The following is a 25,114-nucleotide window of genomic DNA, read 5'->3' as shown; positions in this document are numbered from 1 at the left end:
AATGCAAAAAAAACTGAACAAAACAAGGGAACTTTGATTACTTTCATTCTTCGGTGATTTTTTCGTTAAAATAACGTAAATAATAATATCCTGCGAAAAATCGGCATATTTCCATCTGCCAATGCGGCCCTTGTATCTATTCGGCATTGTCCCAAGTCACCCTATGAAACAACAAAATAAATTAATGAGATCCATGTTGCCGTTTGATTTGTAAACAACCTTGTTTCATGACATATCTAATATACCACGTATCCAGAAAAAAAATTACACATGCACAAAGTGAAACACATGTACAGGACACTAGAAAGTATAAGGGCCATAAAAAACGCGCTTTTACTCTCCTGAATTGGTTAACTTTTCCTGTCAATTCAAACGCGCTGATCACGGTAAACTCAACAGGAATTAATTGTTAAACTAACCGAAAAGACGCTACACAATCTTATAAGTTTGACCCTTCACTCATAAATGGTAAGAAATAAAGAAATCTTCAAGGGGGGTTATTGTCCTAAGTAACAGGACTGTCCCAAGTCACCCGAATCTACCGGTAATAATAAATACTTAAAAACGTTAATTGTTAATTAATGTCAAAAATTGAAATAACATGGACGAGGAAAAGTGAAAATATTAACAAAAAGTTTATAGGAACTAGAATTCAAATTATTATTTGAAATGTGCAAGGTTACAAACGGGTATTTTCTGTATCACACTTTGGCGCCATCAAAAACTGTCTCAGTTTTCTCCAAAATACTACTTGTTTTTCTTCATCAGCATCCCATTCTAAATAAATTCTTGTTTTCATGATATACTTGAGAGTGGGATTCAAATGTGCGTCGTCAATATTTCCAAGTTTAATCAGTACAATACTGTCGTCAGTAAGATCGTTCATTTCTCTAGAAAACAGCCTATGATGCTCTGCAATTTGAGATTCCCAGTTACACCAATAAGACTTAGCATAAGAATTACTTACAACAAGAACTGTTTTGCGACTTTTGGCTATATTTTCCAAAACAGATTCTGAAATGTAACTCCCAACTTGGAAGTCTCTTTCGTAAATACACAGTCTTAAATGTGTCTCGTTATTTTCCAACATTTTTACAAGTTTAATCACGAAATTTTGATCCTGGTTGCAGTAAGACACAAAAGCATCATACTGATAATTCGTATAAGCTCGAACACCACTATTTTGCACTTTTCCCTTTCTGATCAAGTATATCCTGATTAAAAATAGCCAATATCGAACATGCCATCGATAAATGTATATCACGATCGCTACAATACAAAATATCACAAGAATTACAAAAAGGGGTAAAATGAATCCTAGAAGATTCACTTCAGAATCACAGTCTAACTTCGAGTTTATAATGTTTTGAAGAAAATTAAGGACAGTTTCGTTGTTGTATGGCCTCAAACAGTATATCTGTTGATCTTTTATCAACTGAGAAAATTTGATCAACGCACTTATGTTACTACTAGTCTTTCCTTTCATGAAACAATCACAAATGAACGAATTGAAATCCATCTGAACAAATTTAAGGTATTGAAAATCTTGAATCATCGCGTCACTTAACCGTGTGATCTTATTGAATGAACAATAAAGTTTTTTCAATTGGATATGTTGGAAAACTCTCCCATCCCAACTCAAAATGCGATTTTCAGAGATATCCAAAACTTCCAACGAAGTCAAATGATCAAAATCTTCCCTGGATATGGTCTGCAAACTATTCCTATTCAGTCCTAAATGCTTTAGGTTTTTGAGGTGCTTCAACAGGTGTTTAGTTGAAGTTCGCAGTGTACTTATGGAGTTTCCAGCCATCATCAGCACTTGGAGATTCTCCAGACCTCCAAACATATCGAAATCTATCTTGGGGTTGATCCACATTTTGAAGAACAAATTGTTGTCCAAATTCAAGAATTGAAGTTTTGGCATTCCTCTGAAACTATCGTTTTCTATCTTGAAGATACTGCAATTCTTCAGATTCAAAATCCTCAAATGGGGCATCTGTCCAAAGTCTGTCTTGGTCAACACTAATAACCTGGTGAACTGTAAGTCGAGGTACTGAAGTTTCATCCTGTAGAACTCACTTTTAGCCAGGGAAAACTCCCACCCGTAAGAATCTGTGTTCTTTTGAAGGTCCAGGTAGGTTAAATTCGAGAGGTGTTTGGAGGCTGAGAAGTATGATAGCCTGTTTTTGGCTAAGACTAATGTTTTGAGGTTGGGTAATTTGGAGAAAGCTTGATCGTGGATCGTTTGTGCTGATACGTCTGTTAAATCTAGCATGGTCAAGTTTGGCATGTAAACGGGAAACAATTTGGTTTCGAGTATATCAAATTGGTTCCTCTTGAGTATCAAGGAAGAGATGTTCGATTTTGCGATGACTTCCAGAACAGATGATGGTAGGGAACCTCTCAGACCAGATAAATACAAATCTAGCACCTTTAAATCTATTCCAATATCGATTGTAGCTATCAAAAGGTCCAGTAAAGTTTCCACGTCGAATCTGTTACTCCCCAAACGTAGTATTGATAGGTGTTTCAGAGGCTTCAAAGCCTTGGGATGGATATACTCAATTGCGCAAGCTATTAGGTTGAGTTCGTCTAGCTTACTAGCCTCCATGGTTTCAAAATCGTTTTCTGTAATGTTCTGAAAGACGTTTTCGTTCAAATTGATCCTCAGAAGGCTTGGGAGAACTTCGGGTTTCATTGCTGAAGCAAGCACCTTGATTTCCTGGAATCCATTCTTGACAAGATTCAGTTCTTGCAGGTTCACAAGTCCTTGAAATGTATCTTCGTGGAATGTAGTCAGCAGTGGGTTAGATATGAAACTCAAAGAAGTTAGGTTCGTCATATTCTGGAAAATGTACGGTTGAACTCTGGATAGGTACTGGTTATTGTCTATGGTTAACATTTCCAAATGAACCATCTTGAAAAAATCCCCGTATACCAGTTCTGTGATATGGGTAGTTTTCAGTATCAAAGTTTTGGTAGAGATTGTCATATCCTTCGGGAATTTAGAGCACGGTGCCATCTTGCTGTTTATGTTATAGCAGAGGCTGTAAACGTTCGGTGCTTCAGCGCAATTACACCCACTTGCTTCATCTCTGCCAATGAATTTCAAGGGTAGCTCCCGTTCTATGGTGATTTTTCGTTTTTCCAAAACAGGTGGGCAAAAGGGGGATGTGCAAGTATTTATAGTTGCCACCACTCGAAAGAACAGCAGGAGAAGAACATATCTTTGCATTCTTCACCTCTGAGGACATATCTGAAATAGAAAGATACAATTTATAAAGAGATTTATTGGTTACTTTCACAACAAATACATTGTTTCCACAGATCAAAATGGATGACTGGATGTAAGATTCCAAAATAATTTAGGCAAATAGTGGTTTCTTCAGTTCCGTTTTTCCATTCTACAGAATGCAGTTGTACTTTGTCTGAACCAATATAGTCAATAGTCTTTTAATTGTTGATATTATTGAACGAAAATGACCTACCTCAGATTCTACATAACTTTTCGATACGAGAATTTCTTTGGAAGTTCTTGGGCCTCTATTATCCTTGAACTCTACAGATTCTTATTTGCATACCATTATAGTATTGTAAGAACTCAATTTGAAGTACTCTTCTTCAGAAACACCCACAAAAAACACTTCGCAAAAAGCCACTCCTTCAGTATTAAATAATGAGTATCCTTGAAAATCCTTCGCTAAAGTTGTTTACTTTTTCATTATCAACTAGTTCCATAGTTGTTTGAAATGTTGATTCAACGTGCTTTATTTCCATTTCAACCGATCATCAAAACTATAAAATGTTGAATGAGTTATGTTTCGTGTTATAACCAAGTACCTGCAATAAAAGTATTTATTTCAAAATGATTCCCCCAATTATTCAAAACCATGATGCCGTGGATATTGCAGAAAACGTGCATTCAAGCGATACAACTACAGAAACCTAGGTTCATTCCAAGTGAAATGAATATATGTGTCACAAAAAGCTGTAGGATCATTTTACTGGGAGATACGAGTGTCAAAAATCGACCCTCGAAAAATTCCTCATAAGATGAGGCCACTTAAATATACGTCAAGACCGTACGGCTGCATCGAACTCTATAAAATTTTCAGATTTATAACTAGAGGAGTTGCTCTTTCAGAATATGTATCACATTTCCATCTACGGTTATGTTTATTGAGAGAAAAACTTCTCGAACTGTGACTATCGAAAAATTTCCAAAAGGATTTAATCACTTGAATACAGTGCCAGATATTCGGAATTTTGGTATGGTTTCTCCGAGGTCAATGAAATTCTCTATTTTCTCTTGATCAATATTATGAAGCATCATCAACCAAGGTTTCATTATCACACGAACTCTCGCCAAAATTAAGGTCATCAGGTTAATGTCTATAGTTATTTTATCTGCACCTACTCTCAATTTACATATTGCATTCCATGAAATCTGATCTAAATCGGCCTACTATCGAGAAATAATTGAACTTACTTGGATTAAATAAAACCACTCCACTTTTTCCTTCACAATTTTAGCACCAAACACTACAATTCAAAATAACCCACTCATAGCAAAAGATGATTGAAAACTATGTTATATTCCATCGAAGAAACATCACTTCGCTATTACATACAGCATATACATATTATTTTCATTGGCAAATCAACTGAAATACAAGGTCAAAACGTGGACTGAATACAGTTCAGACAAGGATTTGGGATCTCCTTCTTCCAACTCACAGTTCCGGTAGACAGTGCAGATACTCAATTGGCAGGAACTGGTATTGGATTGATGGAGAAATTGGCAGTATACAGGTTTGGAAGGGAGTAGAAAGCAAACTTTGCATAACCATGTTGATTTAAAGATTGGCTTCAGGTTCAAATGAATTGGTTTGACTGAAGGCAATGGGGTTCCATCACAATTTGTAGGAATTTCCATAAGAATTAATCATCATCATCTCATACCGAAACTTGGTTCAATTTCAGATAACCCTTATTACAAGGTGAATATACTGCTCAATAGTTCCCATTTTTTTTCACCAATTGTAAGAATATGAGAAATCTAAATGTTTTCTCGCTGAAATAAACTGACGGGACGTCTTATCCCTATAAATTTTTGAGCAGTGGAATCCTCAAGTTTTGGATTTCTCTTTCGTTTTGAATATAAGCCTGTATATTTGTAAAACATTGAAATAAAGCAGAGTTTTGTGGAATTCTCATTACACAGGAGAACAAACATTTTTTCCTCCATTGGTTTAGTTATAGAATCGAATATGCATTGAGTATGGTTTATTGTTTATTCATACAAATAAGAATCCTCAAAATCAAAACATTTCAGATTTGAAGGGAGATGAATAAAACACAAAAGAACTATCTCAATAAAATCGACTGAAACAGAAAAATATGGATATAACTTAAAGCTAATTTCACAATCACACAAATCAGATTCAAAATTATAGTATAATAGCTATAACTTTTAGATCCTCAGTAGATGCATCCTTCAGTAGAATTCTGAAAAATATTTCAAGCAAAAATTTCATTTTGTCTTCTCTGGAATATATATTAAACTATTATTCAAGCTGAAAAAAGTCAAGAGTATGAGAACAATTCTGTTTTTTGTCGCATTCAAAACTGCCACGTTGGTGTTCATTAGAATCACTGACTATGTATTCAATTTCGATTCAATACACAATGGCACTCATTCATATATTATGGAAATTTTAATCAACACGTTTGTGGGAATTTTGAACTCGTTGATATCGTGATTTCCATCAATGAAAAAACTCGAAAAACCTGTAATTTATCATGCAAATCCCAAAGTTACAAGTTCGTCATTTCTACATTGTCATTCGTTGGTGGCGTTAAGAACTGCTTCAATTTTTGCCAGAAGACGTTCTCTCTTTGGGCGTCCGCATGCCATTCCAGATATATCCTGGTCTTCAAGAGGTATTTCAGGGTTGGATTCAGATGCGCTTCGTTGATCTTTCCCAGTTTGATCAACACTATACTCTCATCCACACAATCACCGTTCGGATTTTCAAAAAACAACCTGTGATGCTCAGCGATTTGCGTCTCCCAATTGCACCAGTAGGATTTGGCATAGGCGTCGCTCACAATAAGGACAGTTTTACGACTGTTCGTTATATATTCCAAAACAGACTCCGATATGACGCTCCCAATCTGAAAGTCCCTCTCGTAGACACATAACCTCAAAAATGGCTCTTGGGTCTCCAACATTTTGACCAGCCTGATGACGAAATTTTGGTCTTTGTTGCAGTACGACACGAAGGCGTCAAATTTGAAATTCGTGTAGCCTTTTTTGGTCGTTTTCCTGATTTTTCCTTTTCTGGTTAGATAGAGCCTTACCAGGAATGCCCAATATCGTATGTGCCACCTGTACAAATAACCCAAAACTCCTAGTATCACTACCACCACTAGGAAAGTACTTGTTGGTATGGCTATGAGTAATATATTAATCCCAGGATCACAACCCAATGAGGAATCTACGATTTTTTGTACGAAATCAGTCAGGGTCTGATTTATATTTGGTCTAACGCAGAAGAGATCCTGGTCCTTAATCAACCTCGAGAATTTTTTCAGGGCAGTTTTGTTACTACTCATTTTATCTTTAGTGGCACAATCGCACATGAAAGAATTGAAGTCCAATTTGATTGATTCAAGTGAGTCGAAGTCTGCAAGCATGGCGTCTGAAAGATAGGATATTTTATTCAAGGAACCATAAAATTTCCGCAGTTTTACGTGTGGAAATATCCGATAGTCCCATGATAAAATGTGGTTTTCCGAAATATCCAGTATTTCTAGTTTCGTGAAAGAAGCAAAATCTTCACTGGATATCGTCTGTAAACTATTTCTATTCAGTCCAAGGTGTTTGATGTTTTCGAGATACTTCAGTAGGAATCTTTTAGTCGGAGATCTCATTGTTGTTATATCATTCCCTCCCAAAAGGACTACTTCAAGATGTCCCAGACCTCCGAAAATATCGAACTCAAAACGTGGGCTCATCCACATCTTAATAAAACGGTTGTTTTCCAGGTTCATTACTTTCAGACTCGTCAATCCTTTGAAGGTATAGTCTTCTATTCTGACGACGCTACAGTTCTTGAGATTCAATATTCTCAAGTTGGGCATATACCCAAAATCAGTCTTAGACAATAGTAAAAGTCTGGTGTATTGTAAGTCTAGATATTCCAGATTCATCCTTCTAAACTCACTCTTGGTGAGAAAAAACTCCCATCCATCGGTATCGGTGTTACTCCTCAGATCCAGGTAAGTCAGATTGGGAAGATGATTAGATGCAGCGAAAAAAGACAGCCTATTCTTGCCCAAAATGAGGGTTCTCAGGTTCGGCAAGTGTAAGAAAGCTTGGTCGTGGATCTGTTGAGCTGATACATCACTGAGATCTAGAATGTTCAAGTTGGGCATGTGAATCGGGAATAATTCGTTGTCTATAACATCAAACTGGTTTCTGGAGAGGATAAGGTAGCTTATATTTGATCTTCCGATCACCTCCAAGACGGAGATAGGCATAGAACCCCTGAATCCAGAAGAAAACAAGTCGAGAAGTTTCAAATCAGCTCCCATACTCAATGTATCGACAAGTAAATTCGTGAGTTCACTGACGTCAAATCTATTATCCCCCAAACGAAGAGCTTGTAGTTTTTCTAAAGGCCCTAAGGATCTTGAATGAATATGTTTGATAGCGCACAAAATTAAATTTAGTTCCTCAACGTTGCTACCTTGCATTGGTTCGAAATCATCCTCACTCACATTCCTAAAAACGTTTTCATTCAAACCAAGCTTCGTGAGATTGGGCAAAATGGAGGGTTTCAATGCCACCGTCAGAATTTTGATACTATGAAAGCCATTCTTCACCAAATTGAGTTCTTTCAAGTTGATCAGTCCCTGGAAAGTATCTGGATGCAAAGTGGTGAGCTGAGGATTGAATATGAAGCTCAAAACGGTCAAATTTGTCATGTTCTGAAAAACGAAGGGATCAACATGTCTGAGCTTCTGGTTACTGTCTATCTTCAAGTCCTTCAAATGGGCCATGTTGTATAAATCACCATAAGATAGTTCTGTGATATAAGTCGATTTCAGAAGGAGTACGTCATTATGCAGCTTCATGGTTTTGGGAAATCTTGTGCATGGTGTGGTTTTGTCTTCAGCGTTGTAGCATAAGGTGTATACGTTTGGTATCTCTGTGCATATGCAGCCTGTTGTGTTGTCTAGTCCGACAAGTTTTACAGGTAACTCCCTCTCAACAGTTATCTTCTGTTTTTCTAAAATGGGTGGGCAGAAGTGAGATGTACATATCTCCATTGATGAAGCTATTTGGAAACCCATCAACAAGAAAAGTAGCGTCGGCATCATCTGGTTCCATCGACATATCTGAAAAAAAATCTCTGTAGAAGAGCATAATAGATAGGTACACTATTTTTCAAAAATTGCAATTTTCAATCTGCGATATCTCCTGTTATATTCCTCTGATTCAATTATGATTTCCGGTTTCGTAATCAGCGTTGTTGAGGCTTGCATTCTAGTATTATACAAAAACTCGATTTCGAAAATCTCGATTTTTTGGATCAAAAATGAGCAAGGGGTTAGACTCCCTAAAATGACCTATTTGCTACTCTGTCTGAAAATCAGGATGTTCTATCACTATCTTAGGATATGGAGTGCATAGAATTTGTTTTGAAGATTCTAGAAAACCAAACAGTTGATGATTCAATAGAGAATTGCACTCCAGAGAGCTCTTCGAAGTCAACTCGAAAATGAAAAGTGGAAAAACAAAAAAAATTATTTTCACCTAAACAGGGCCAGATATTTAAAATTTTGGTATAAAAATATAGGTTTTCGAACACGCTGAATCTATTGCGAGCAATTTCGAAACCCTATCTCCCTTCGTTCAGATTTTCATCTTGAAAATGGAAATTTTTCAAAAATCGCAATTTTCAATCTGCGATATCTCCTGTTATATTCGTCTGATCCAATTGGGGTTTCCAGTTTTATAATCAGCATTGCCAAGGCTTCCACCCTAGCACAAAAACTTGATTTCGAAAATCTCGATTTTTTGGGTCAAAAATGAGCAAGGGGTTAGACCCCCCTAAAATGACCTATTTGCTACTCTGTCTGAAAATCAGGATGTTCTATCACTATCTTAGGATATGGAGTGCATAGAATTTGTTTTCAAGATTCTAGAAAACCAAACAGTTGATGATTCAATAGAGAATTGCACTCCAGAGAGCTCTTCGAAGTCAACTCGAAAATGAAAAGTGGAAAAACAAAAAAAATTATTTTCACCTGAACAGGGCCAGATATTGGAAATTTTGGTATAAAAATATAGGTTTTCGAACACGCTGAATCTATTGCGAGCAATTTCGAAACCCTATCTCCCTTCGTTCGGATTTCCATCTTGAAAATGGAAATTTTTCAAAAATCGCAATTTTCAATCTGCGATATCTCCTGTTATATTCGTCTGATCCAATTGGGATTTCCAGTTTTATAATCAGCATTACCAAGGCTTCCACACTAGCACAAGAACTCGATTTCGAAAATCTCGATTTTTTGGGTCAAAAATGAGCAAGGGGTTAGACCCCCCTAAAATGACCTATTTGCTACTCTGTCTGAAAATCAGGATGTTCTATCACTATCTTAGGATATGGAGTGCATAGAATTTGTTTTGAAGATTCTAGAAAACCACACAGTTGATTATTCAATAGAGAATTGCACTCCAGAGAGCTCTTCGAAGTCAACTCGAAAATGAAAAGTCGAAAAACAAAAACAATTATTTTCACCTGAACAGGGCCAGATATTTGAAATTTTTGTATGAAAATATAGGTTTTTGAACACGCTGAATCTATTGCGAGCAATTTCGAAACCCTATCTCCCTTCGTTTAGATTTTCATCTTGGAAATGGAAATTTTTCAAAAATCGCAATTTTCAATCTGCGATATCTCCTGTTATATTCGTCTGATCCAATTGGGATTTCCAGTTTTATAATCAGCATTGCCAAGGCTTCCACCCTAGCACAAAAACTCGATTTCGAAAATCTCGATTTTTTGGGTCAAAAATGAGCAAGGGGTTAGACCCCCCTAAAATGACCTATTTGCTACTGTGTCTGAAAATCAGGATGTTCTATCACTATCTTAGGATATGGAGTGCATAGAATTTGTTTTGAAGATTCTAGAAAACCAAACAGTTGATGATTCAATAGAGAATTGCACTCCAGAGAGCTCTTCGAAGTCAACTCGAAAATGAAAAGTCGAAAAACAAAAACAATTATTTTCACCTGAACAGGGCCAGATATTTGAAATTTTTGTATGAAAATATAGGTTTTCGAACACGCTGAATCTATTGCGAGCAATTTCGAAACCCTATCTCCCTTCGTTTAGATTTTCATCTTGGAAATGGAAATTTTTCAAAAATCGCAATTTTCAATCTGCGATATCTCCTGTTATATTCGTCTGATCCAATTGGGATTTCCAGTTTTATAATCAGCATTGCCAAGGCTTCCACCCTAGCACAAAAACTCGATTTCGAAAATCTCGATTTTTTGGGTCAAAAATGAGCAAGGGGTTAGACCCCCCTAAAATGACCTATTTGCTACTGTGTCTGAAAATCAGGATGTTCTATCACTATCTTAGGATATGGAGTGCATAGAATTTGTTTTGAAGATTCTAGAAAACCAAACAGTTGATGATTCAATAGAGAATTGCACTCCAGAGAGCTCTTCGAAGTCAACTCGAAAATGAAAAGTCGAAAAACAAAAAAAAATATTTTCACCTAAACAGGGCCAGATATTTGAAATTTTGGTATGAAAATATAGGTTTTCGAACACGCTGAATCTATTGCAGGCAATTTCGAAACCCTATCTCCCTTCGTTTAAATTTTCATCTTGGAAATGGAAATTTTTCAAAAATCGCAATTTTCAATCTGCGATATCTCCTGTTATATTCGTCTGATCCAATTGGGATTTCCAGTTTTATAATCAGCATTGCCAAGGCTTTCACCCTAGCATAAAAACTCGATTTCGAAAATCTCGATTTTTTGGGTCAAAAATGAGCAAGGGGTTAGACCCCCCTAAAATGACCTATTTGCTACTCTGTCTGAAAATCAGGATGTTCTATCACTATCTTAGGATATGGAGTGCATAGAATTTGTTTTGAAGATTCTAGAAAACCAAACAGTTGATGATTCAATAGAGAATTGCACTCCAGAGAGCTCTTCGAAGTCAACTCGAAAATGAAAAGTCGAAAAACAAAAACAATTATTTTCACCTGAACAGGGCCAGATATTTGAAATTTTTGTATGAAAATATAGGTTTTCGAACACGCTGAATCTATTGCGAGCAATTTCGAAACCCTATCTCCCTTCGTTTAGATTTTCATCTTGGAAATGGAAATTTTTCAAAAATCGCAATTTTCAATCTGCGATATCTCCTGTTATATTCGTCTGATCCAATTGGGATTTCCAGTTTTATAATCAGCATTGCCAAGGCTTCCACCCTAGCACAAAAACTCGATTTCGAAAATCTCGATTTTTTGGGTCAAAAATGAGCAAGGGGTTAGACCCCCCTAAAATGACCTATTTGCTACTGTGTCTGAAAATCAGGATGTTCTATCACTATCTTAGGATATGGAGTGCATAGAATTTGTTTTGAAGATTCTAGAAAACCAAACAGTTGATGATTCAATAGAGAATTGCACTCCAGAGAGCTCTTCGAAGTCAACTCGAAAATGAAAAGTCGAAAAACAAAAAAAAATATTTTCACCTAAACAGGGCCAGATATTTGAAATTTTTGTATAAAAATATAGGTTTTCGAACACGCTGAATCTATTGCAAGCAATTTCGAAACCCTATCTCCCTTCGTTTAGATTTTCCATCTTGGAAATGGAAATTTTTCAAAAATCGCAATTTTCAATCTGCGATATCTCCTGTTATATTCGTCTGATCCAATTGGGATTTCCAGTTTTATAATCAGCATTGCCAAGGCTTTCACCCTAGCACAAAAACGCGATTTCGAAAATCTCGATTTTTTGGGTCAAAAATGAGCAAGGGGTTAGACCCCCCTAAAATGACCTATTTGCTACTCTGTCTTAAAATCAGGATGTTCTATCACTATCTTAGGATATGGAGTGCATAGAATTTGTTTTGAAGATTCTAGAAAACCAAACAGTTGATGATTCAATAGAGAATTGCACTCCAGAGAGCTCTTCGAAGTCAACTCGAAAATGAAAAGTGGAAAAACAAAAAAAATTATTTTCACCTAAACAGGGCCAGATATTTGAAATTTTTGTATAAAAATATAGGTTTTCGAACACGCTGAATCTATTGCAAGCAATTTCGAAACCCTATCTCCCTTCGTTTAGATTTCCATCTTGGAAATGGAAATTTTTCAAAAATCGCAATTTTCAATCTGCGATATCTCCTGTTATATTCGTCTGATCCAATTGGGATTTCCAGTTTTATAATCAGCATTGCCAAGGCTTTCACCCTAGCACAAAAACGCGATTTCGAAAATCTCGATTTTTTGGGTCAAAAATGAGCAAGGGGTTAGACCCCCCTAAAATGACCTATTTGCTACTCTGTCTTAAAATCAGGATGTTCTATCACTATCTTAGGATATGGAGTGCATAGAATTTGTTTTGAAGATTCTAGAAAACCAAACAGTTGATGATTCAATAGAGAATTGCACTCCAGAGAGCTCTTCGAAGTCAACTCGAAAATGAAAAGTGGAAAAACAAAAAAAATTATTTTCACCTAAACAGGGCCAGATATTTGAAATTTTGGTATGAAAATATAGGTTTTCGAACACGCTGAATCTATTGCGAGCAATTTCGAAACCCTATCTCCCTTCGTTTAGATTTTCATCTTGGAAATGGAAATTTTTCAAAAATCGCAATTTTCAATCTGCGATATCTCCTGTTATATTCGTCTGATCCAATTGGGATTTCCAGTTTTATAATCAGCATTGCCAAGGCTTCCACCCTAGCACAAAAACTCGATTTCGGATATCTCGATTTTTTGGGTCAAAAATGAGCAAGGGGTTAGACCCCCCTAAAATGACCTATTTGCTACTGTGTCTGAAAATCAGGATGTTCTATCACTATCTTAGGATATGGAGTGCATAGAATTTGTTTTGAAGATTCTAGAAAACCAAACAGTTGATGATTCAATAGAGAATTGCACTCCAGAGAGCTCTTCGAAGTCAACTCGAAAATGAAAAGTGGAAAAACAAAAAAAATTATTTTCACCTAAACAGGGCCAGATATTTGAAATTTTTGTATGAAAATATAGGTTTTCGAACACGCTGAATCTATTGCGAGCAATTTCGAAACCCTATCTCCCTTCGTTCAGATTTTCATCTTGAAAATGAAAATTTTTCAAAAATCGCAATTTTCAATCTGCGATATCTCCTGTTATATTCGTCTGATCTAATTGGGATTTCCAGTTTTATAATCAGCATTGCCAAGGCTTCCACCCTAGCACAAAAACTCGATTTCGGATATCTCGATTTTTTGGGTCAAAAATGAGCAAGGGGTTAGACCCCCCTAAAATGACCTATTTGCTACTCTGTCTGAAAATCAGGATGTTCTATCACTATCTCAGGATATGGAGTGCATAGAATTTGTTTTGAAGATTCTAGAAAACCAAACAGTTGATGATTCAATAGAGAATTGCACTCCAGAGAGCTCTTCGAAGTCAACTCGAAAATGAAAAGTGGAAAAACAAAAAAAATTATTTTCACCTAAACAGGGCCAGATATTTGAAAATTTTGTATAAAAATATAGGTTTTCGATCACGCTGAATCTATTGCAAGCAATTTCGAAACCCTATCTCCCTTCGTTTAGATTTTCCATCTTGGAAATGGAAATTTTTCAAAAATCGCAATTTTCAATCTGCGATATCTCCTGTTATATTCGTCTGATCCAATTGGGATTTCCAGTTTTATAATCAGCATTGCCAAGGCTTTCACCCTAGCACAAAAACGCGATTTCGAAAATCTCGATTTTTTGGGTCAAAAATGAGCAAGGGGGGTTAGACCCCCCTAAAATGACCTATTTGCTACTCTGTCTTAAAATCAGGATGTTCTATCACTATCTTAGGATATGGAGTGCATAGAATTTGTTTTGAAGATTCTAGAAAACCAAACAGTTGATGATTCAATAGAGAATTGCACTCCAGAGAGCTCTTCGAAGTCAACTCGAAAATGAAAAGTGGAAAAACAAAAAAAATTATTTTCACCTAAACAGGGCCAGATATTTGAAATTTTTGTATAAAAATATAGGTTTTCGAACACGCTGAATCTATTGCAAGCAATTTCGAAACCCTATCTCCCTTCGTTTAGATTTTCCATCTTGGAAATGGAAATTTTTCAAAAATCGCAATTTTCAATCTGCGATATCTCCTGTTATATTCGTCTGATCCAATTGGGATTTCCAGTTTTATAATCAGCATTGCCAAGGCTTTCACCCTAGCACAAAAACGCGATTTCGAAAATCTCGATTTTTTGGGTCAAAAATGAGCAAGGGGTTAGACCCCCCTAAAATGACCTATTTGCTACTCTGTCTTAAAATCAGGATGTTCTATCACTATCTTAGGATATGGAGTGCATAGAATTTGTTTTGAAGATTCTAGAAAACCAAACAGTTGATGATTCAATAGAGAATTGCACTCCAGAGAGCTCTTCGAAGTCAACTCGAAAATGAAAAGTGGAAAAACAAAAAAAATTATTTTCACCTAAACAGGGCCAGATATTTGAAATTTTGGTATGAAAATATAGGTTTTCGAACACGCTGAATCTATTGCGAGCAATTTCGAAACCCTATCTCCCTTCGTTTAGATTTTCATTGTGGAAATGGAAATTTTTCAAAATTCGCAATTTTCAATCTGCGATATCTCCTGTTATATTCGTCTGATCTAATTGGGATTTCCAGTTTTATAATCAGCATTGCTAAGGCTTCCACCCTAGCATAAAAACTCGATTTCGAAAATCTCGATTTTTTGGGTCAAAAATGAGCAAGGGGTTAGACCCCCCTAAAATGATCTATTTGCTACTCTGTCTGAAAATCAGCATGTTCTATCACTATCTTAGGATATGGAGTGCATAGAATTTGTTTTGAAGATTCTAGAAAACCAAACAGTTGATGATTCAATAGAGAATTGCACTCCAGAGAGCTCTTCGAAGTCAACTAGAAAATGAAAAGTGGAAAAACAAAAAAAATTATTTTCACCTAAACAGGGCCAGATATTTGAAATTTTTGTATGAAAATATAGGTTTTCGAACACGCTGAATCTATTGCGAGCAATTTCGAAACCCTATCTCCCTTCGTTTAAATTTTCATCATGGAAATGGAAATTTTTCAAAAATCGCAATTTTCAATCTGCGATATCTCCTGTTATATTCGTCTGATCCAATTGGGATTTCCAGTTTTATAATCAGCATTGCCAAGGCTTTCACCTTAGCACAAAAACGCGATTTCGAAAATCTCGATTTTTTGGGTCAAAAATGAGCGAGGGGTTAGACCCCCCTAAAATGACCTATTTGCTACTCTGTCTTAAAATCAGGATGTTCTATCACTATCTTAGGATATGGAGTGCATAGAATTTGTTTTGAAGATTCTAGAAAACCAAACAGTTGATGATTCAATAGAGAATTGCACTCCAGAGAGCTCTTCGAAGTCAACTCGAAAATGAAAAGTGGAAAAACAAAAAAAATTATTTTCACCTAAACAGGGCCAGATATTTGAAATTTTGGTATGAAAATATAGGTTTTCGAACACGCTGAATCTATTGCGAGCAATTTCGAAACCCTATCTCCCTTCGTTTAGATTTTCATTGTGGAAATGGAAATTTTTCAAAAATCGCAATTTTCAATCTGCGATATCTCCTGTTATATTCGTCTGATCTAATTGGGATTTCCAGTTTTATAATCAGCATTGCTAAGGCTTCCACCCTAGCACAAAAACTCGATTTCGAAAATCTCGATTTTTTGGGTCAAAAATGAGCAAGGGGGTTAGACCCCCCTAAAATGACCTATTTGCTACTCTGTCTGAAAATCAGGATGTTCTATGACTATCTTAGGATATGGAGTGCATAGAATTTGTTTTGAAGATTCTAGAAAACCAAACAGTTGATGATTCAATAGAGAATTGCACTCCAGAGAGCTCTTCGAAGTCAACTCGAAAATGAAAAGTGGAAAAACAAAAAAAATTATTTTCACCTAAACAGGGCCAGATATTTGAAATTTTGGTATGAAAATATAGGTTTTCGAACACGCTGAATCTATTGCGAGCAATTTCGAAACCCTATCTCCCTTCGTTTAGATTTTCATTGTGGAAATGGAAATTTTTCAAAAATCGCAATTTTCAATCTGCGATATCTCCTGTTATATTCGTCTGATCCAATTGGGATTTCCAGTTTTATAATCAGCATTGCCAAGGCTTTCACCCTAGCATAAAAACTCGATTTCGAAAATCTCGATTTTTGGGGTCAAAAATGAGCAAGGGGTTAGACCCCCCTAAAATGACCTATTTGATACTCTGTCTGAAAATCAGGATGTTCTATCACTGTCTTAGGATATGGAGTGCATAGAATTTGTTTTCAAGATTCTAGAAAACCGAACAGTTGATGATTCAATAGAGAATTGCACTCCAGAGAGCTCTTCAAAGTCAACTCGAAAATGAAAAGTGGAAAAACAAAAAAAATTATTTTCACCTAAACAGGGCCAGATATTTGGAATTTCGGTATGAAAATATGGGTTTTCGAACACGCTGAATCTATTGCGAGCAATTTCGAAAGCCTATCTGTCCTCATTCTGATTTCCATCTTGGAAATGACATTTTTCAAAAAGTTCAAATTTCACTTGAGAATTCTTCAAGACCGAACGGTTTCGCCGAAATGGATGAAACTCTCAGATTTATTACTAGAAGTATTGCTCTTTCAGAATATGTGTCATATTCAGATCTGCGATAATTTTCCTGGAAGAGAAACTACTCGAAAGCTGACCATCGAAAAATTCCCAAAAAGTTGGGTTCGGTTAAAACTTCCTCAAGATCGAACGATTGCGCCGAGGTGGATGAAATGTTGAAATTCATCACTAGAAAAGTCACTCTTTTAGAGTATGTATCAATGTGAATAATTTCCATGCATAATGGAAATAATGGAAAGGCACTATTCTCACTGAATGGAACTACATATGTTGAAAAAACTTCATCTTCAGAACCTTTTTTTCCATTCATTACTTTGTTGAGAAGATTTTTCTAAGAATATCCTGCATAATAAGCAATCGAGGACTGTAATTGAATCGTAAAATCTATAAAATTCAAGACAAATGATATGTAAATTGATACAAGTCAGGTCTTCTCCTACTAAGAGAATCATTATACATACATTGATTATATGCATGTGAAGTACCTCAGAAATTATACATTGTGATTTGAGATCAAATGACCGGAGTCGCAATATGGATACTTTTACGCCCATATTCCAAACTTAGATGGCTTTAATTGTTGGAAAATCATATCCATCAACACTTTTTTGTTTCTTCTTGTACCCACAAAATAAAAATAAAAAACAAATATTATGGTAAAGTTTGGATGGGGTTGCGCATAAGCAGGGGTTGAAGAGAAACACTAAGTGATTGTGCTCACCCCCGTTATTAGGGGGATGCAGTTACGAGGATGCAAAGAGCGATTTTTCATATTTTCATTTTAAAACCGTAAAATCGAGGTGTTATGTTTTGGTTGGACCACACTGTATAAGCAAAGAGGTGTATAATTATTCCATGATTTCAATTAGCTTATTTAGATGTGATCCCCCATTTCGTCAAGGACTTCTAGGTACCTACATAGTTTTGACTATCAATGCCCCGCAAATATTTGTGTTTAATGTATTCATCAGTTGACAGGAAGCAATGAAGAAAATCAAAATGCAAATTCCGGAAAAACACAGGAATATCGATATTCTATGATACGTCACTGCTTCCAATTTCCCAGTAGTTTGAGGTGAAAATTTTCATAAATCATTCCATATAACTTTCGACCGCAAAGTGAGAAATTAGGAAAGGATTTGTAATTTTTCCCCTGTAACTGTTGGAAAATTGAGATATCGATTTCCGAAATGGAAAAGTGAACACAAACGCAAATTCCATAAATTTAAAATAGAAGCTCAGTTTATGACATTCATTTTTGCATTTTTTTTCTGGTAGAGGAAGTAAGTTATTGGTACTTTTTTCGTATAAATATATTGCAGACAATTCATCATCCAATTAAAAATTCAGCCACAATTTCAAGAATAAGGAAATGATAGAATGTTTCATACACTCAGATACTCGGTTAATATAAAAATAATAGGTTTATATGTATAAATAGATTCTTGCTAATATCATATAATGTTGACTATTGGTCTTCATCAGCGATTCAAAGGTACGGACATATACATAATAGTTCAATCAATAACAACATATAAATTCTTGAATTACACAGTCTAGATCACAATAATAAAAATAGATAAGTAATTATTGTATTAACTTTGATTTATTGTGGAATGAAGGCTGAATTGGATTGAAAATTGTCAATTCACTCTTATACAGTCTATTTCTAGTTGAATTTGTCTGTAGTTAGAAGTTTCTCAAAGAAATTTTCAAAACCTGATATTCGATTATAATAAGAACTTTTTCGGTGAAAATACTGAATAGATGAATTAATCTCCCTGAATATGGACAACCAATCAAGACAATTTGTACACAAACAAAACAGAGTAAAATAAAAGTTTATTGGTATACCCAATGATTCATATTTTAGATGCTTATACGCTTTTCAGAAATGAAACTAGTTGCAGAATATAAAGTCCCTATTTTTATTCATTGCACATTTTGATAGTTGAAAATTGTGTGATATAAAACAAACCCAGAACTTTTTCTGAAATTATTGAAGCTGGACCTAAAAGAGTCATAACAATAATTAAAATCAAAATGATATACATCTTTTGTTACCTCATGCAAATCGAATTTGGTCGGTGTATCACACTTATCACAGTTTATTCAACAAGATATAATGATTGAGGGATATGGGGTCCGAGCTTGACTTGATTTTTTTGATATTGATTTGGGCTGATATCTAATTAGGAGGCTTTATGTGCTAGTTGCAGCATATTTTCAGTCCACTCTACAATGCACATAGGTACTCAATACATGCGGAATATTTTTTATTTTGGTATACTTTACCTATAGTGATTTTCAAATCAAAACTACCAATAAAATGTTACATTTTCACCAACAGTTATTGTTGATACAAAAAGGAGCCTCAGCAACATATATTACAAAATAAATTTTCGAAACTTACCACTTTTCTTTCAGTTATTTTGAAAATCGTCACAATGATTTCTTCCTCAACAGCGTTTCTTTCCCGATCAGCTCCATAACAATAAGACAACAATTCTAGGAAACTCAGTTTCAATTAAAAACGAGTTGGTTATTCGCATTACCGCAATACTACCAATATAATTATTGAGAAAATCTCGATCCTAACATTTTAAAATTTATTTACGATAGTCAAGCTATAAACGTGAGATAAAACCGACTTGTTTACTGCTTCCAGGCGCGTAACTGGAAAGAGGTTTTGGAGCTAAGAATCTGAGTTTGAGCTTTCAAAACCTTAACCGTGCACTACTGGTTCTAAATAGAGAACTGCGGAGTATTGAGCATGATGATGAAGGCTGACTGTTTCAAGAGAATTTTTTGCATGACAACATGAGATTTGTGTGCAGGGGCGTTGTCAGGCAAAAACAATAACACCTTTGGATAGCTTTCCGCGTCTTTTCTCTTCAATTTTTTCCCGTAAAGCGGTCAGTAATGTCGAATAGTAATCTACGATTGTTCTACTATTATCCAAAAACTCAATCATGATTACTCCATGGCAATCCCACAAAACTGAAGCAAGAACTTTTTCAGCGGATTTTTGGACACGAAACTTCTTAGGTCTTGAAGAACCAGAGTGTCGCCATTCCATCGATTGCTGCTTTATTTCTGGATCGTAGAAATGTACCCAAGTCTCATCCATAGTAACAATTCGTTTTAAGAAGTCTACATCGTTTTTAAATCGAGCGCAGATAAAAGGCGATGCTTCTACTCTTGCACGCTTTTGATCAAAATTCAAATATTTGGGGATCCATTTTGCAACAATTTTTCTAATGTTCAAATTGACGTGAACTACATGATGAACGCCTTCGTATGAAATATTTAGAGCTTCAGATATCCGTTTTAGTCCAATTCGACGCTCTGATAAAATCATGTCATGAACTGCATTTTTATATTTTCGGAGACTGACCACCTTCCTGATCGGTCATCATCTTCAATGAAAAATTTACCTCTTTTGAAGCTTGCGGCCAATTTTTCACGGTCGCACACGAAAGACATTGATCACCAAGGGTATTAAGCATAACTTAAATCTGCTTATTGCCTCTTAACCCTTTTAAATACAGGTATTTGATGATAGCTCGATTTTCCAATTTTTCGATTTTCACAATTTCGATGGACGTCTTTCTTTTAATTTATTGCGTAACTCTGGTTTACTGTTTTAACCTCAAACTTCACACTGACACTTCTAATGAGTTATTGTTTTGTTGCTATGGTAACGCAATATTTTTTTATGCATGGGACTGGTCTAGGGTAACTAGATATCAATACATCCGCCCACTTTGGGAGCTATGGTGCAGATGAAATAGAAACAAGAAAAAGTTATAGGTATATTCTTTATTGGCCTCTGAAGAATCAACTATGAAATGACAGATTACAACTATATTTTATTCAATTTCTATATCACAATGTTCTTATTTAATCCTAATAATTCTTTATACAACTAAAGGGACTTCGTTTTCAAACTTATCCTCTGAAAACCAGCCAACCACAATTAAACCTAGTTTAGGCAATTCTTCAAGGAATCAGAAAAACGTTAAGTTCAACTCTCTAGAACTAATTGCTCACCCTCAAAAGTTAAAATACCAAAATATAAAGTGAAGGAAAAAACTCAAAGTGATAAAACTGAGGAATGTATTTCTTCGAACAAAATGATTAAAAGTAAAAATTCTGCTTTTTTTTATTCCGGAGATCACAGTAGAGAGAATTACCAGCTAACAAAAAAAAATAGAGTTGATATTATTTTATTTTAACATTTTTGTACATCTGATCTCTTTTATTACTTGTACTAGTGATTTTTTTGGCCGTTCTCTGTACTGTACACAACTAAAAGGGGTTCCTTGAAATGCTGAGGTTATAAACGAATTTGCTAACATAAGTTTTCTCAAGTATTTGGAATCCTTGGTTAGGAATGGATATACATACCTCATAAAGTAATATGGAAGAACTTTTTTTTTTTTTAAATATAAGACATTCAAAAAATCAGACTAGATCATAATGTACTCCATTTCTGCAATGTCAACAAGGTGAAAAACTTATTTACAATGGATATCCATTTGAACAATATACTGCCAAATATAAAAATGGATATTTCATTTCAACCGTCATGTAACGAAGCATGATCAGTCACATTCATTCAAGGCAAGAATGTCAACATAAAATTTGATTCATCCACCCATCATACCATCCCAACGTGTAAAAAATTTCGGGTAATACTGCCTGAAATTCTAAAACCTAATATAACCCTCATAAAAACTTATACTCAATCCTTCAGTCAATGTATAACACAAACAATATATTTCAAACACCAAATAAAGATTTATTTTCCGAGTTTAATTCCCCGATTCAACTTAGATACACACCTTAATTAAACCAACCCGAAGGTCCAGGCAGGTTATTTTGCCTATTAGGCCTACTGACACTTCTTTCAAAGTCTTGGGAGTTGAAATTTTCAGACGGGATAAAACCAACAAATGAGGAAAACAGACTATCTTCGGATGGTAGATAATATCCGGATTCCGCACAATTCGGAGGTGGTATCGATGGATCGAAGGGAGGCATCACAGGTACACTATTCCGTGCAGTACTGGCAGCGGGATTCACCACAGTCCAACTCTGTAGTTCAGCCGCACCGACACCATGTGCATTATTTCTGTAAAGAGGCCTACTACGTCTACCTTCTGAGCTGGATTTAGTCCCTGAGCTTTGGTTCCTAGTTCTTGAGTCACGTAATTGACGATGCACACTTTGCAGTCCCCCCATTCTGTCCAGATGAGTTCGGTGCGAATCAGCCATCTTGTGTAATCGGGTGTCCCTTTGGTTGGCTCGATTCATATCTTTCACGAATTGTCTGTACCGTTCCTGGCTGCATTTGCGGGTTTTATCTTTTATGGGTGTTTTTTCCAAGTGGCCTTGCTCATCTTCAGAAAACTCCTGACACTCTGAAGGCATTTCGGCATCTGCTGTCCAAGAAGAGTCGGATCTGCGCATTCTGATAATGAAATCATAAATAATATGTATTCTATTCTTTTACAACTAATTACTAGAAACTTAGATTATCGGTTATGATGATTATTCAAAAAAATCAGCTACATTGAAACCCCACAGACTATCGACAACACAGAATTTTGTACACTACAAAAACATTTAGTCCCTACCTCGGTTTTAAAATAAATGAAACTTCTACTACATCTAAACTTCCATATAATTCGAATGGAAATTTTCACCTGCAGAATGTTCAAGCGATTGATGCATTATCTACTGGTAAAATTCAAAGAATGCAATACTCACTTCATCAATTCTTGGAGTAACACATATTTGGTATATTTGCTTTTAGGGGCACAGTACACCTTCGTTCCTTTTCGGAGTTGAAGGTCCCTAATTGCTTCGGTAGAACTCATAGGTACAATATAAACGGGAGCTGAGATAGGACCCATGACGTCTAACACATAACCTAAAACTTTTTGACCTTCCTCTAAAAATAATAATGTGTCGAGGTCATAAGCAGGCATTCCAGGAAGACCAGCAATTGTAACTGAAAAAAACTTCATTAGTAATATGGTGATTTCACCAAGAAAAAATAGTTATACCTATCTTATCAATGATACATTCAAGATCACCCATATGCGTGAACTCTTCCTTATTATTCAATTCAAGCGTAGAAATATGAGGCAACTCGGTAGATACTTTGTCAACACCTAAAACTGAAAGCCACGATTCTTCCCGATCAACTTTCCTCTTTTTTATACCAAACTTAGCGACTTCCTTCATTTGGATTCTACGAGAAAGGGATAAATAGAGACAATATCAAAAATTTGTTAAAACACTTACTCATCATCATCTTCAGAGTAATATTCTTCGGATTCGCTTTCACTGTCCTCGTCAGAATCTACAATCTCATCATCATTTGCTAGATCACCCAATTGTAGGCCCATCAATGTGACATTTGTATTATCATCATTGTCAGAGCTATCTGATGAGTCTGTGTGTTTTTTTATGTTCTTCAACGGTTCTGACATTAAATCTTGAGAAGATCCTTGGTTTATCGTTGGATCTGCGTTAACAGCTTTATCTTCCGAGATATCTAGGTGACTCACTTTGAGAATAAAATTTTCATCTATGCATCCATCATCTGGTTCCCGATATAATTCCTCATTGTTCGTAGGGATGTCATCGTTTGTCCTAACATTTTTCAAGTCGTCCTCGAATGAACTGTCAGATCTTGTGATATCCCTAGAGTTTTTCTTTGCTTTAACTGTTGAATTTGTACAAGATATCTCCATATCGTTTATGGAACACGGCAACGACTCAGAATTTTCATTAAGTGAGTGTGGAACAAAAACGCCCTGAGCATTTTCTCCTGATATTTGATGTGACATTGTGAACCAATGCCAAATTGATATAACCTCTCAAAAAATACCCAATTATTCCAAATTTTCAAGGAATGATTCTCTTCCCAACTATTGAAACTCACAAGACTTGAAACGTTTTGTATATTCCGCCATTAATTAAATACCTATCACTTAATCACTTCAATGACTTTTTGGCACGTGAGGTCAGGTGTAGTGGTGCAAATGAACTATTAATTTGTTATGACGTTTTTCTTCTTTTTTACTTCGTGGCCCATCTGATTCTCTGGTGATTCGATGTCCCTCATTCCCTCAGCTTTCGATATTTTTCACCATTTATTCCTTCTCGTTCTCGTCAAGGAGAGAGTTTCGATATTCCTGAACAGTACTGTCATTCCAAGAGAATAAAAGTTGTCTCTGGTCGTTCTATTATGTGGCCAGTAACACGAATAATATCGGAACTCTCCTAGGATATCACGAATATCGTTATCATATATCATATCACGTATTCTAAAAGCTATATTCGAACAAAGATTCCTCTTTGATTGGAGCAGATAGCTTCAATGAACGGTAGTTCTTAGTTCTATTTTATGTTAGTTCTAATAGTCACATACTCACATGTGCGTGGCTTTTGATATTCGTTATTCAATGTGAGGCATTTTAAATCAAAGCTGAACTGATTATTTGAAAAGTGAAATGTAGCTTTATGTAGAATTCAATTTATTCAGTAAAATGGGAGTGACACATTAACCTGTTGCTCATGAGTTGAAACGAAATTTAAAAATTACTAATGTACCTTATTACCTTCCTATCAACATTGGGAAAAGTGAAAATAAAACAATTTTTGAAATACAAATGATTAAACTTATTCTGTTCCCCATTCCCTTCCCCATTTCCTTTTTCCAAATTGATCCACGACAGTACAAAGCGTAATACTTGAATCGAGGATTTAAAAATGTGTGATTAAACATATTTTTCATCAAGAAAAAATGAAAGCGCACTTTTTTTCGCAAGTTCCTGAAAAATGCTGTCTTGGGTTGTAATCACACACACATTTGCAAGCGATTCGCTGACCGTGCAATCGTCCCTTTCATTCAAGATGCGGTTTATATAGTCGTAAAATTCCGTATTGCCATAAATATGCCAGGTCTATATGCTGAACTAGTTTTCTTTTCACCGTGTACATATCCAATGGTGTGTTAACGGTTAACAACGATATCATTTTGTTCCGAACGGGGTACCATAGCAAGAATAACAAATGCGAATTGCGTACCACCAGTGAAACACTTCCGTCCTATACTAATGTTTCCGGGGTATACCTCTTCTAATG

The 25,114-nt window shown here is 35.6% G+C and overlaps 3 protein-coding genes across 4 annotated transcripts; all 3 read right to left on the bottom strand.

Moving 5' to 3' along the window:
- Positions 1-562: 562 nt before the first annotated feature.
- On the bottom strand, positions 563-3,914 carry LOC123317317 (toll-like receptor 4). The gene is made up of 2 exons (XM_044903777.1): positions 3,492-3,914; positions 563-3,259 (listed from the first exon to the last, which is right to left on the bottom strand). Exon 2 carries the CDS (start codon positions 3,236-3,238, stop codon positions 680-682), a length of 2,559 nt encoding a protein of 852 aa, XP_044759712.1. The 5' UTR covers positions 3,239-3,259; positions 3,492-3,914; the 3' UTR covers positions 563-679.
- A 1,358-nt stretch (positions 3,915-5,272) lies between these two features.
- LOC123317105 (toll-like receptor 2) lies at positions 5,273-19,678 on the bottom strand. Its single transcript, XM_044903478.1, has 2 exons — positions 19,365-19,678; positions 5,273-8,409 (listed from the first exon to the last, which is right to left on the bottom strand). Exon 2 carries the CDS (start codon positions 8,389-8,391, stop codon positions 5,821-5,823), a length of 2,571 nt encoding a protein of 856 aa, XP_044759413.1. The 5' UTR covers positions 8,392-8,409; positions 19,365-19,678; the 3' UTR covers positions 5,273-5,820.
- Positions 19,679-20,758: 1,080 nt separating this feature from the next.
- On the bottom strand, positions 20,759-24,011 carry LOC123317169 (H/ACA ribonucleoprotein complex non-core subunit NAF1-like). 2 transcript variants are annotated; one of them, XR_006538145.1, is made up of 5 exons: positions 23,267-24,011; positions 23,026-23,213; positions 22,727-22,970; positions 22,594-22,662; positions 22,322-22,427 (listed from the first exon to the last, which is right to left on the bottom strand). XR_006538145.1 is itself a non-coding variant. In XM_044903560.1 (4 exons), exons 1-4 carry the CDS (start codon positions 23,812-23,814, stop codon positions 21,800-21,802), a joined length of 1,608 nt encoding a protein of 535 aa, XP_044759495.1. In that variant the 5' UTR covers positions 23,815-24,009; the 3' UTR covers positions 20,759-21,799. The 2 variants fall into 2 exon arrangements, 1 of the variants encoding a protein (XP_044759495.1); XM_044903560.1 differs by lacking the exon at positions 22,594-22,662 and having other exon boundaries at positions 20,759-22,427; positions 23,267-24,009.
- Between the last annotated feature and the right edge of the window lie 1,103 nt (positions 24,012-25,114).

Source organism: Coccinella septempunctata, chromosome 7 (genome assembly GCF_907165205.1).
Source record: "Coccinella septempunctata chromosome 7, icCocSept1.1, whole genome shotgun sequence".
NCBI lineage: Eukaryota > Metazoa > Arthropoda > Insecta > Coleoptera > Coccinellidae > Coccinella > Coccinella septempunctata.
The sequence above is the reverse complement of the archived record's forward strand: the minus strand, read 5'-3'. Positions and strand labels throughout refer to the sequence as shown.